The sequence below is a fragment of the Phaenicophaeus curvirostris genome, chromosome 1 (genome assembly GCF_032191515.1).
Source record: "Phaenicophaeus curvirostris isolate KB17595 chromosome 1, BPBGC_Pcur_1.0, whole genome shotgun sequence".
NCBI classification, from domain to species: domain Eukaryota; kingdom Metazoa; phylum Chordata; class Aves; order Cuculiformes; family Cuculidae; genus Phaenicophaeus; species Phaenicophaeus curvirostris.
The window spans coordinates 12,873,773-12,888,805 of NC_091392.1; the positions used below are offsets into that span (position 1 = coordinate 12,873,773).

The window sequence follows — 15,033 nt, forward strand, 5'->3', positions numbered from 1 at the left end:
GACAGATGTAACCAGACACTAAGCATTCATCAATATGCATGATTTCATATTCATTCAATAACTATTTGTTTGCATTTACATTATTAAATTTAATAAATAATATTTATAATATATAGAATGCTATTTAAGCTATAAAAACAAGATTTGAGAAGTAAATGGACTAAATAATTGTCAACATTTTTAATAGTAATAGCCAACTCTGGTGAAAGATGCACAAAAAAAGGTAATACCTAATTCTGTTTTTTTTAAGTAGGTACTTACAGCAACATTGTACTCCCATATCATCCTCCAGAAGTCTATTACTGTATTTGCTAATGGTCCCTGGGTAGCAACATATGCTTTTGGCCCATGTACTCCCTAGGACAGCACAAAAGAATCATTACTGCTTAGAAAGAAACTTTATCTTCATGGAATAAGAAAGGCTTTAGGTTATAATCACATAAAATTAGAATATCTTTTTTTTTTGACCCAGAAAGAAGGATGAATGTGAAATGAATCCCATTTACATTAGTGGGAATTTTCCTGGTGATTTCAAGGGGGCCCAAGACAACAGCTACCGTGCAGTCAGAGACTGGTACAGAAAATACTGTTCCTGTATGTTCAGGTCCTGAGGATTCCTTTTAACTCTGCGTTTTCTTTTTTACTCAGTGATAAAAATTTGAAAGTCTTTGTGCCAAAAAGGAACCCTGTGAATAAAATTTAAGTTCCTCCCGCCTAGTAAAACCACATCTCAAAAACCCAAAGTCTTCTGATTTGTTTTATATCAAGCTTGAAGACATCTTCATTCAGCTCTTCAGGCTAAGCATTCAGTAAGTGAGAGATATAGGAAGGTTTGTTTCTGAATAAGCATTACTATGTAGAAGCAACAAGAAAAACCCAAAACAGTCGAACTCTGAGACAAAAGCGTAACAGGTTTTTAACTAAATTCCAGCTTCTCTTTAAGTTTGATAGATGTAATTCCATTGCCACACTTGTGCCTTGAACAGCAAGAAGCATACGTTAACATACATAATTCGTCAAACACCTCAATTATTATCCCTAAAATCTGCTCTATTTAATGGTATCTACTGTCATCAAAACAATCATATCTGAATTTTTCTATGGTATAAAGTTTCAATTTGGTTGCGTGTTGCTTTAAAATGAAGTCTATTTTATTATACTTACATAAAATAAGTTTAAAAATTGCTTTATAACTGGCACCATATTTGCAAATCTCAAGCTAAAACTGAATTCCCTCACAGCTTTAAAAACTTATCTCAGTCTATAACCTTAAAACTGCACTGATATGAAATAAAAGCTTAAAAAGAATTTAAGAACTTTTAAGATAGTAATACATACCTTAATAAAGTTTGCATTGATGTAGTCTGAATCTTGTGGGGGAGTTTTTAAGGTCAATTTAACCCGGCTATGATCAACTAGGAAAAGAATTTTAATTTTTTTTTAACAATACATACAAACACATAAGCAATACGTAGCAGCAAATATATAGTATACATAATATGTACAGAAGAAATTAAGCATTAAATAATGTTTCCCAAAGATAAGTCACATAAGCAGTCAGCCAATTTAATTAATGGATAAACTAGTTCAGGCAAGGATAAGCAGAGTAGTCCCTACTGGTACATGTGTCTGATGCTCAAGGTTACAGAGTACCAGCTACTGGAACTGCAAGAGCAAGTCATTACAAAGAGGCGTAATTCAATTAATCAGAAGCAATCATAACTGTAGTTATTTATGTATTTATATTAACATGGATCACGATGGTCAGAATTAAAGGCACATTTACTGTGTCCATCTGCAGAAAGAATAGAACACTAGTGCAGGTCTGAGACTCTGCTGAGGAGTAGTCCATTGAGTATCACAACATGGAATATGCACTGGGGTTTGATGCTCAGGCACAGACTGACTTCTATCCCCGAAACACTGGGCTAGCACTTTGCTGGTGCACTTCTAAATGAGAAAGAGTAGATTCCTTCGCTTTGTAGAAACTTGAAATGTCCAAACCTGCATCAATCTTGACTGACTATCTCAGCTTCTTATAAATATGGCAGATCTTTCAAGACCAAAATTCTCTGCATTCTTAAACAGCTTTTATTACTCATTGACAGAATTAACTAAACATCTTCGAATTCTTTTTGGCATTGGAAAAACTTGGCATCTTTTAATACAGAAACAACTTGCTCATTCTTGCTAAGAAGGATGGTAAGTGGTTGCCAGGTTCTCCAGCCCTTCCAGCTTTTGTTGATACAACACTTCCTAACCTGGCATGCGAAAATCTAAGTATCTCTACAATAAAGGCTGGTTGAGTTAATTTAGTATTACGGTAAACTGGAAATCCAGATTAAAAAAAAATATCTTTGAACTGGGGAACAGAAGTATGTGCAGAAACAGCACCTGATCAAGCAATTTCCATTACTGTCTGTTCCCAGGGTCTTTTTTGCTAAATCTTTTATTACAGCTAAATTCAAGAAAACATATAAATAATGAGCCTATTTAAAAGAGGGAAATACAGTTGTTTAGTTGGTGGGGTGGGGTTTTTTGGTCAAAACCTCACTGGTAATAAAACAGGGAACCATGCCCAGAAGTAGTCCATGCTATAAGTTAGTTCTACATAGAAAGCTCTTCCAAAAACATTCCAAGACAGTAAAATTTTCTGCCAGAGTCCTGATAACATGCAAAAAATGTTCACGTTACCTATACAATGCTTGCTAAAAAAGCACAAGTGTAGATTAAAATAAGTTTAGATCGCAGATCTAAGACAATACATTCTCACATAAAGGTCTAGAGGAACCCTTAACACATATTACACAACATTATGCTTTCATACATATAAATCTAAAAGCAAGAACTTTTTATAAACATGTAATGGTGTCACAGACTTAATGCTAAAAACTACTTCTAAACAGTGGATCAGACTAATTTAAGTGGTAAGCCAATGAGGGCTTCTATCTTCCCAGCACAGTAGATCCAAAATTCTAGTGCAGCCTCCAAACGTCAACATTTCCAACCTGCCTTTATCTGCCACAGTTCAGCTCTTCCAGAGTTTTAGATCTGGAGTAGAATCCTCCAAGAAAAATTCCATTGCAGATTCCCACGACTTAAGTGTAAGTGCTTGGATATTTACATATAGCTTTACAGCTGAGTTTACAACTAGTAATTGGCATCTTGTAACCAGAAAACACTACATTTAACTATCATGTAGGATGACTGAGTAAACTGCATTGTGAACCCACACATCTTTTTCTTTGAAGCCAGTACTGAGCTACTGATCCCTCTGGGAGCAGTAGCAATTTCTGATAAATACAGCACTAATCTCCGATTAAGTTATAAATCTAGTAAAGAACATTTGTAAGATTTAGGTAAAGTATAACCTCCCTTCCTCCTCCAAAATGCCCCCTGGCTTTCGTTTCTGTCAAGCTGTCTGCAACCACTTTATTACTGGAACCGCTGGATATATAAAGATACTCTCACTTTAACCAAAAATATACCTTCCGGTTTCTTCTGTGTCAGCTTCGAGGCTTGTTCGTTTTCTTCTGTGATCTGTGCCCCCCTTCAGATCCCAATGACTCAGTTTTTATTTTTATGTAGATGAAAGAAAAGCCCATCTACCTCTCTAGCCGTGACCATTCACTACTGCAGTAACTATTAAGCGTGTTATTGACTCAGCCTAGGTGCTACCAAGATTTTGCTGTATTGTTCATGACCTATCAAAACACCAGAATGGAATAAAGAGTGCAACAATTCTTATAATAAGACAACAATAACCAATTCCCCTCCTTTTCACTGCATCCATTGAATATGGTTCTTCTCAACTAAAAAGAAACAGAACACAAAAACCCCAAAGACATTTAACTATTTTGCTGCAGTTGAGCATCACACCAGACTACTCTTCACATATGATCTATATTATACATATACCCTGTAGCAAAATTTGAATACATTCCTTCCCAGCACAGCAGCAGGAGCTATGCCCACCTCATTATGCCATCTAGGATCTACGGCTTTGGGTAAAATTTACTGCTGCAAGAGTTGCTCCAAGCACTGAAAGAGGGAAAAAACCCCAACGCTAGAAAACCAGAGCATACAGGTGTACAACAATCCGAAATGCACAGTAATTCACTGGACCTGATTGCTAGAATACATTTTAAAAATGAAAGCTGATGATGCTTAAGACCATTTTCAACTTCAAATTCATCATAAACCTCCTAACACTTCTGAGAATGCTAAGGAAAGTAAAATGTACTTGTTGCTGATCTGCCAGAATATAAAAAATGGCATTTGTCAGAAGACTGCTTTAATCTCAGTGTCACCTGCTCATACTAAGAAGCACGGTAAGAGTTGGGCCTGAAGAGCTACAAAAAGTGAGCTTGTAACAGGCAGTCTTGTTGCTACAGATCATTGATCTGTTCTATTCACACAGTGGTGGTTTTAAAATTTAAGTTCTGCTATGACTTGTTATTTGTGTTCACACATAAAACGGAATTTCATTTGGGCTTTAGCAAAACACAAACCAAAGACAATCGAGCTCTGAAAACTCTCTGACACTGTTTTCAGCATACAAACAAGTAAAGAATATCTACTTTACTCCAAACCACAAAACCAGGTTCCTTAAGGCTCATGAAAATTTCATCTAGAGTTTGAGCTGATATTTAGAATCACAGAAAAGTTAGGGTTGATAGGGACCTTAAAGATCATCTAACTGCAAACCCTCTGCCATGGGCAGGGACATCCCACTAGATCAGGTTACCCAAGGCCCCATCCAACCTGACCTTGAACACCTCCAGGGATGGGGCAGCCACAGCTCCCCGGGGCAAGCTGTGCCAGTGCCTCACCACTCTCATAGTGAAGAAATTCTTCCGTATGTCTAGCCTAAATTCTGCCCTTCTCCAGTTTATACACATTCCCCCTCATCCTATCACCACAAACCTTTATGAACAGTCCCTCTCCAGTTTTTTTGCAGGCTCCTTTCAGGTATTGGAAGGTCGCTATAAGATCTCCTCAGAGCCTTCTCTTCCCCAGGCTGAACAAGCCAAACTCTCTCAGCCTGACCTCATACAGGAGGTGCTCCAGCCCTCAGATCATCTTTGTGGCCCTCCTCTGGACCCGTTCCAACAGCTCCACATCCTTCTTGCATTGAGGATTCCAGAACTGGACACAAAACTCCAGGTGGGGTCACATAAGAAAGGAATAGAGGGGCAGAATCACTTCCCTCGACCTACTGGCCACGCTTCTTCTGATGCAGCCCAGGATACGGTTGGCCTTCTGGGCTGTGAGTGCACATTTCTGACTCATGGCAAGCTTCTCATCGACCAGCACCCTCAAGTCCTTCTCTGCAGGGATACTCTCAATCATCCCCCATCCTGTACTGAAATCAGAGTTTGCCCCAACCCAGGTGTAGGACCTTGCACTTGGCCTTGTTGAACCCCATGAGGGTCTCACAGGCCCACTTCTCCAGCCTGTCCAGGTCCCTGAGAGAAGGACAATTTAGAGAGAAGGATGTTGTGGGAGATCATGCCAAAGGCTTTACAGAAGTCTAGATAGATCACATCCACCGGTGTACCCGTGTCCACTGCTGCAGTCACCCCATCATAGAAAGCCACTAAGTTGGTCATACAGGATTGTCCCTGGTGAAGCCGTGCTGGCTGCCACTAATCACTTCCATACCCTCCATGTGCTTTAGCATAGCTCCTAGGAGGATCTGTTCCATGATCTTTCCAGGCACAGAGATGAGGCTGACAGGTCGGTAGTTCTGAGGGTCATCTTTTCTGCCTTTTTTAAAAATGGGCACAACGTTACCCTTCTTCAGTCACCAGGGACTTCTCCTGATTTCCGTGACTTTTCAAATATTACAGAGAGTAGCTTGGCAACAGCATCTGCCAATTCCCTCAGGACTCTGGGATGCATCTCTTCAAGTCCCATAGACTTATAAATGTCAGGGTTCCTCAGGTGCTCACAAACCTGATCCTACTCTATACTGGGAGGGGCTTTGTCCCCCTGGTCACCATCTTGCCATCCCATCATCCAGGAGGGGTGAGGAGAGCAGTTACTGGTGAAGAGTGAGGCAAAAAAGTTGTAGAGTACCTCAGCCTTGTCTGTTGATACGAGGTCACCATTCCCATTCACCATTCCCATTCCCAACCATTTGTCTGTTTTCTACCACACTCCTAATGAAAAAATACAGTTAAGGTCCCATTAAAGTTTTAGGTTATTCTGAGCTAAAATGGAAGTGCCAGCTTGGTATGGCTTGGGACCTAGGACACATTTTACCTCTAGGTGACAGCTCACCTAATAAAACCTACAAAAGTTCACATACTTGATCTCCCAAGGTAAAAATAAAAATTTTACCAGAGTTATCTGTCAGGAAATTATCTCCAATTTCACCTTTCAGTAACAGCTAAACAATCAATTTCAAAATAAATCAAGAACACAAGCATTTTCCTTTATCTCCTATTAATACCTAAATCAGACTTACATGGCAATATATCCTTGTATCTGTTCTTTTTAACATTTTCTTCTTTTTCTCCGGTGACTGTTGGGTAGATCTTCTCTGTTCTGTATTTTGTTGATAATCTTCTTAACCTCTGAAATAAAACATTTATGTTATGCTTTAAAGTCTCAAGATAACAAACATCATAGGGTATTAGCTTCATTGACGAAGCATAAGAAGGATCACTCGAGAAAACACCTCTTCTATGCTTTTATAATATTCTCTATGATGAAGTTTAAAAATATAATTATCCAGTATTTTTAGCTCATCAGCAGTTCACAAACAAGTTGAATCTAGTTCCACATATCATGAGACACGAAACTTTGGAAAAGCCACTAAAGCACCAGTATGAAATACAGTTATATTCTATTCAGGAAATACACCGTCCTATTAAGGAGCAACAACTGCATTAAGAATATCTGTGGGAAACAAATCTGCTAAAGCTCAGAACATCTGGAGAAAAAGCACAGAGCAGGCTGGTTCAGGAACAGCTGGCAGAGACTGGTACTAAACAGAAAGCAAAATCTCCATTTAACAGGCATCAACTCCCAGCACTCAACTCCTTTTGATTTTCAAGCTCACTCAGAGAAAGAAGGTCCCTGCCTCTCAGGTACAAGGTATTTGCAACTAAGATCAGTGAGAGGAGATCTGCTGTATTCACAACAAAGTCATTTCTTTTTCCCCTCCATCTATTGCAAATCCTAGAAATGTTAAACAGTCAAAACCTCTAATAACAAAATCCAGCCCATGCCTTCCAGCAGCCTAGGAAATACGGAGGGCAATATAGCTTTTATCATTCCATGCAAATCAGGCCTTTACAACCTGAAAACTGAGGGCGAAGAAAAGAGTAGAAATTATCTTTAAAAAACAAAAAAAAACCCACAACAACAAACCAGCAAGAGAAGCCATCAGTGCTTGTTACTTTAGATTGTGTGAATATCCAGATTTACAAATGAACCTGAAGAACTCTGGCAATTAACTCTGGCTTCCAGCTAAAGCCAGGTGGTTGCAAACCTAGCTGTGGTGGTGGTATATAAGACAATCAAGAGGAAAACAGACAACGTAGCTGTGAAGAAATTTAGTATTTCCATTGAGGGGTACTCTGCACATGCAGAAGGACAAAGGCTGTTCACAATCCTCCCCCTTCATCTTTGACACCGGATTATCAGCCTTGAAGACCCAAAATGTTGATGAGTTGCTTTCTTGTAGAGAAGGGGGGTTGGTTGCTAGTTCAAAACATAAATCTTGCTTATACCTGACTGTGCCACAAAATACAGGCAGAAGGGTATCTTATGATGGAAAGCCAGTTTCCTTCATTAATTTTTCTGAACTTAGTAAAACATTTGGGATACTCACTGCACACTTCAATTTTTTTTTAAAAAAAAAAGGGAAACTGAATTGGCAACTCAAGTCCTCCAATAATTATTCCAGCAAACAAGGAAAAGAAATATCACACAAAATGTAGCATTTCTGCTACAAGCAGTAAAACACTTGAATAAAATTTGTCTGGATATAGTGAAAAAACAGAAAATTTTATATGCAATTGTGGATAAAAGTCTGTATTACTTCAGTTGAATAACATGCATCTAACATGCATAATAATCCATAGAAGTGGCATTCACAGAGCAAAACAATGGTAGGTAAAATTAATAAAGCAAATCAGGAATTACTGGTTGTCAGACAATTTCTTTTCCCTCTTCTCCAAGGACTACCACGGATCAAATCACTGAACACTAAAAAGAATAACAGAACTAACGCAGAGAGGCTTTCCTCTTTAAGTGTGTTTCTCTTGAAAAACTTGCAGTGTTAGTCAATGAAGAAAAAACAGTAAATATTTGGAGATGGGACAGTGAGTCTGTGACCATACAGTGACTGAAGTACTAAATACTTCATCTGAAACCACTGCTACAATGAAGAACAGAAAGATTCAATTCCTGAAAAGACATGTAAACAGTTACAGGAAGATTCTATGCAGATTACATCCACCTTTGCAACACTGAAAACTATTTCACCACGTAACCTGTATACATAGTGGCAGAGAAATCTGGTTTGTAACCAGAGAGAGGCAAACAGAAACAATGCTACTTTCCAAGCACAGCCACTAATGTGAGTTTGTATATTGTTCCACATCTCAAACTGGTTGAGAGGTTTGGGGGTAGAGGTCCATCTTAATGATCTTTATGGGACAAATGCCATGACTGTGCTTAGAAAAAAAAAAACAGAAAGAAGTTTGCAGGAAAAACAAACAAACAGAAAACCCATGAGTAGAAGCAGAAGTTACTTTGCTTGAGAAATGATACACTTGAGGAAGTGACACAACAAAAAGGTTAGGTATCAAAAAGCACCCTATGACTATGATCCTTTCTGCTTTAGCCCATTTTAAAGGTATGTAAGAACAAGCACAGATAAAATTTGGACCTAACTTTCATTTTCTGGAAAATGATGCTATTAGATCTCAGCATAGCCTTCTCCCTGTGCAATACAGTAGCTGTACAATCTGCTAAACAGACTGGAAAGTAGGACTAGCATAGACCAGCTCCAAAACATACACTGGGAATGAAATACAGGTTGATTCTAACACAGATCTGTTCCTAAAATGCTTTAGAATCCATGCTTTTAATACATGTTGTCAGCTGTTCTGTGACATAGGTAATAGAAGATAAGCAAAGACAGACACTAAAAAGAGTAAACAGCAGTCTATGATTTGTATCCACTACATGGAATATCATCGACTTCCTGCTCTGGAAAAGAAAGAATTTACTGAAGAGCAAGGAAAGAATTCCAAAACACAAGCTTAAAACAAACTCCCACAGGAATGGAAAAGTGCCAGATTCAGCTGAAGATCTCGCCCTACACACAACAGAAAGTTTCTGCAGAAAGCTATTGCAACGTGCGGATGCAGCCTGCTGCAGGATGCGAGAGATTGAGGGCTCCCTAGGTTACAGCCTACAGTGACCAGGAAGAGGAGAATGTTCTCAATAGCAGAATGGGGGTAATGACAGGGCAGAAGAAGAAAGAATTTTGTTCAGACAACAGTAAGTTGATGACAAGATAGGCAGCAAGATCCGTCACAGTCCAGCCTCATGCTAATTCATAGTAAAGAACTGTCTACAGCACAAAGCAGCTCTCATTTGAGTTCAAGTCAGTGAACTGCCAAATCACTTCCCAGAAGATACTTGAATGCCAACAGCAGGAACATTACAGATCCAGCCTGGTGCCTCCACAGATAACAGTAGACACTTCCATGACACTTGAATACTCATTGGAACCGTTATTCTGGTATCACAAAAATCTTCACTTATATATCCTTTTCAGAAAAAAATAATCAAAAGTAAGTGTATATTGATGATTCATTAAACATAAAGAACAACATTCCCCAGGCCCCCAGTTCCATTGTCATTAGAAAAGCTCGAGTTTAATTCTGCTTATTCACTATGTGATAGAAGTGGTTTGTGGGATGGTGACAAACGCTTACCACATGTGACAGTAGGGGGGAGCCTTTGAAACAATTTGAGTTTCAGAAACATACTTCTAGCTTCCACAATGGTTTGCAGTCTGTACAACAAATCTATTTCAGTATTTTCACAAAAAGACAAACCAGCTTTTTAAACTCAACTTGTGCAATCCTATCATATTAAGAAGAACTCAGTCCAACTAGATCCGGAAACACAGATCTCAGAGTTTCACCGTCAATCTGTTTCACTTATTTAACACTTTATAAAGCCTGTAGAGACACATGGCTTCACACCACAGAAATGTTGTTTGTTGATTAAAGAAAATATTTATAATGCCTATTCAGATGTGAAGAACTCACTTTAAAAGTCTGAACTTTAAGACACAAAAGTTCTTGCAACTACTCTTGTGACTCGTTTCCAGGCTTCTTTTCAGGAAAAGCATGGCAAATACTTCAGCAAGGCTTCACTTATTTAAGGTTCTCATTGCCTCTTAAGCCTTATCTGACATTTCCAATGGTTAAAATATCAGCTAGTAAAACAATGACGTTGGCCTGAATCTCCTTTTTGACCACACATGGGAAGCAGTACATACCATAGTGTCAAGTGTCAGCTGCTAAAACTGCTTTAAAGTCTCTTTGGAGCTTTCTCCAGGCTGAACAAGCCCACCTCCCTCAGCTTGTCCTCATATGGGAGGTGCTCAGGATATCATTGGATTTCTGGGCTGTAAGTGCACATTGCCAGGCCAGCTCACGTTGAACTTGTCATCGACCAACACCTCCAAGCCCTTCTCTTCAGGGCTACTCTTAATCCAGTTTTTCTCCCAGCCTGTATTTGTGCTTAGGATTGCCCCAACCCAGTTGCAATATGAGAAATACTGAAAGCACCAAGATCTAAGGAAAAGCTTCAATGAAAGTTACCACAAAAATCAAAGCATAAAAGAAGATACAAGGAAACACTTAAAAAATGTATTAGCGCAATGATTTCCCATGATAGCTATTTCTATTATATCATAAGCTTGACATTACATTGTTCTTACTAGCAACAGCAGAATTAAAACACAAATTATCTTCAACTGTGCTCTCATCCTAATAATTTAGATACACATTACTAGGGCACAATAAATTCCCTAGTACTTCTACACAGTAAGAAATACATACCTGTAAGGAGTAATGTGAACCAAACTACCACAAAAAATGTCAAATTAGCCACTTTCTAGTTATCTGTGGTCAGATCACAGGTTTCAGACTCTGTACCAACACTATAAACACATAATCATAGACTCTTAAATCACAGAGGTTGGAAAAGACCTCCAAGATCATCAAGTCCAGCCAACACAAGGATTCTAGAGATGCCTTGTCAAAAGACAGCTCAAATGGAGACTCAGATACATCACTGCGCAAAGGGGGCTCTGACTTTCCAAAACTGCTTTGGTTCTAGTAGATTTTAGTTTAAAGCCTCTGCAAATCCAACTGGAGTTTCTTTATATTGCTTTCTTACCACTGAGAGCTCTGGGAAACACCAAGACAAGCTGATGCTAATCAGCTCCTTGGCTGGAGGATGGACTATTCCCAGTCAGGAGTGCCTCTGCAGCTCTGGGTTGCAATAGCAAACAAGAAGTAGAGACAGTGAGCTGGGTTTCCTTTAGTTATTCTGCCAGAACAGAAGCTGTAGGGGCAGCACAATACAGGTTAGAGAGCTCCCATGGAAGCCAGATCCAGTTGGGCTGAATCAACACAGAACTGTCCCACGTAAGACATCACTGGTTACCACATTCCCCTGCACAAGTAATGCAATTTTTGACCACTTGTCCTTAGGAGTATCTGACAGATAGATAGCATACACTTGTGATACACAACAGCGTTCCACAGTTACCCCTGTCAGCTTTCAAATAATTATTTTTAATAATTCCTAGCCCTCATGAAGGAAGGAAAAAGCCTTCCAAAATACCAGCCAAGCATAAACAATGAAAGGACAATGGTCCAGTTTTGGAAAAGAAAAGCTTCACCATCTTTCAACATTCACAGATGGCTTTGGCTTTAGCTGCAAGGAACAGGCAAGCAGTCGTCCTGGACTTCAGTAAAGCCTTTGACACAGTTTCTCACAGCATTCTGCTTCGGAAACTGTCAGCCTCTGGCCTGGACAGGCACACACTCTCCTGGGTGGAAAACTGGTTGGCTGGCCAGGCCCAGAGAGTGGTGGGAAATGGTGTGAAATCCAGCTGGAGGCCAGTGACAAGTGGGGTTCCCCAGGGCTCAGTGCTGGGTCCAGCCCTGTTCAATGTCTTTATCAATGACCTGGATGAAGGCATCGAGTACACCCTTAGCAAGTTTGCGGATGACACTAAGCTGGGTGGAAGTGTTGATCTGCTGGAGGGTAGGGAGGCTCTGCAAAGGGATCTGAACAGGCTGGACCGCTGGGCTGAGTCCAATGGCATGAGGTTTAACAAGGCCAAATGCCGGGTCCTGCACTTGGGGCACAACAACCCTGTGCAGTGCTACAGACCAGGAGAAGTCTGTCTAGAAAGCTGCCTGGAGGAGAGGGACCTGGGGGTGTTGGTTGACAGCGACTGAACATGAGCCAGCAGTGTGCCCAGGTGGCCAAGAAGGCCAATGGCATCTTGGCTTGTATCAGAAACGGTGTGACCAGCAGGTCCAGGGAGGTTATTCTCCCTCTGTACTCGGCACTGGTGAGACCGCTCCTTGAATCCTGTGTTCAGTTCTGGGCCCCTCACCACAAGAAGGATGTTGAGGCTCTGGAGCAAGTCCAGAGAAGAGCAACAAAGCTGGTGAAGGGGCTGGAGAACAAGTCTTACGAGAAGCAGCTGAGAGAGCTGGGGTTGTTTAGCCTGGAGAAGAGGAGGCTGCTGGCCTCTTCTCCCAAGTGACAGGGGACAGGACAAGAGGGAATGGCCTCAAGCTCCGACAGGGGAGGTTTAGGCTGGACATTAGGAAAAAATTTTTCACAGAAAGGGTCATTGGGCACTGGAACAGGCTGCCCAGGGAGGTGGTTGAGTCACCTTCCCTGGAGGTGTTTAAGGCACGGGTGGACGAGGTGCTAAGGGGCATGGTTTAGTGTTTGATAGGAATGGTTGGACTCAATGATCCAGTGGGTCTCTTCCAACCTGGTTATTCTATGATTCTATAATTTAACCTATTTCTCTGAAACAAAGCCCTGAAAGGAGACTGCAAGCTGACCTGATAGAAAGAACAAGACAGAAGGAGGGGTTCTCATGACCTCGGCATTCTCTTCTAACAACATCTACTGACACTTGAGCTCTAGGTGCTCCAAAGGAATCTCTGCTGAAGTGATTAGTAGGTCAGTCTAATAACCACAGCCTCTTGGGTCCTCTGTCTTCCATGTTTCATAGTAGGACAATGTTGGGTCTGAATCCTCTCCCCCTTCAAAATTACCTGGGAACCCAGAACAGTATCATCTCGGTAATAGATGGTATAGTGTATCCTAGAACATCTCAACTCTATTCAGTATTTTCTCAGAGAAAAGGAAAATTCATATTATTGCATTAATATGAGATTTATCTCCAGTAAAGAAGCATCCATCAATGAAGACAGCACTAGTAGGTCCTTGTACAGGAGGCCAAGCAACAGTACTGAAAGTTAAGCTCAGTTAAGCAGTACATCCCAGTTTCTTCAGTATCACATTAAAACTGGCAAGAGATTAAACAGCATACTTTCAAGAATTAGGTACCGCTGAAGTAAAACTAACATCTTCCACTTTCCAAACCAGTATTTTCCCTAACAAAATTGTGAGAACCAGGCACATCTCCCACACATATCAAAATGTGGGCTGACTCTTCAAAAGCCCCCTATTCTCTCCCTCATTTCTGAAAGTATTTTTTAGCATCTACATATTAATGCCAGCCTAAAGTAGCAGCACTATCAACTACAGTTGCAGTTAATTTATGTCCAGCATAATAGTTAAGCAACACACCTACTGCCAGTAAAGGGCTAGTTTCACAAAGATGGAGAAGACAAGATCTGTGGTCTGTTGAGAACAAGTGAATTAAGCAAAGCAAAACATTAAAACATAACCGAATTTTAGTTAATAAGTCACTAATGTATGTCCTAAGATACTTTAGAAAGCTCTGCAGCATACTCTTAACACATGCAAGAACTGGGATCATAACCTCCCATCTCTGAACCACACTGGTGCCCTAGCATACCCAAACTGCAAACACTACTATGAACACATTCCATCAAGTGAAAACATGCAGGACATGACAGCAGTGAGAGTTACAGGCTATGAGCGAAGAACATGAGAAATTCCATTAGCATGAAACCATGTGATTAGAAAACAGAATGCTTAGGACTGAAGGCTGGGAAGCACATCCTTGATGTAAAAAAAGAAACAAAAAAACCAAAAGCCAAATGACAAGGCATTTAAAATTAGCATGCACAACAAATAACAGGTTCCTTAACAGTGTTAACACAATTCAGGAACAATTCTTAATAATTCAAAACAGAAATAAACCTCACATTTTTTGCAACAAACCACAAGATGATTTTCAGACCCGGCAATATAAACATAAACAGCATAAGGAAGCAAAGCACTTAAAGAAACAAAAATCATAACCTGGGAATCCCCTTGCTTAAAAGTATTTCCATGTTACTAGATGCACTATTCTCCTCTTCCTCCTTCAGACCTAGGTTTTGGTGGGTTTGTGCATGCGGACAGCACAAAGTATTGCATTTAATCTTAGTTTTCCCTTTAAGCAATTCTTTGAACATATACAGCTGCGATTCATCTTGCCTTGCTATGTGATTAAAAATGAAGATGCTCCTAAAGAAAGCTATGATGAATAATTTCAAGAGAATGGTTTATCACCACCAGTTGATGAAAAGTTTCAATGCAATCAAATCAATGTATCTGTAAAAAAGTCCAACAGCTTGTAACTGAAGAAAATATCTACTACATACACTGTAAAAAAACTCAGTTAACCGGAGCACATAAGATACACCATCTTCCAATTTAAGCTTTTGATATCAATCTCCTCACTGATTCGTTTTTCACAAGTAGTTGAACTTTCAAGTCAAGATGGTAACTAAAGGCCCTAGTTACCCTTCATACAAATTC

The 15,033-nt window shown here is 40.0% G+C and overlaps 1 protein-coding gene across 1 annotated transcript in view; it reads right to left on the reverse strand.

Annotated features, from left to right (window-relative positions):
• Positions 1 to 15,033, reverse strand: part of PTPN12 (protein tyrosine phosphatase non-receptor type 12) — a 78,612-nt gene that overhangs the window by 38,491 nt on the left and 25,088 nt on the right. Inside the window, exons 2-4 of the mRNA XM_069879319.1 lie at positions 6,473 to 6,581; positions 1,339 to 1,415; positions 262 to 357 (exon numbers count right to left, since the gene is read on the reverse strand). Of these exons, the coding sequence (XP_069735420.1) occupies positions 262 to 357; positions 1,339 to 1,415; positions 6,473 to 6,581 (282 nt within the window). The remainder of the gene's footprint in view (positions 1 to 261; positions 358 to 1,338; positions 1,416 to 6,472; positions 6,582 to 15,033) is intronic.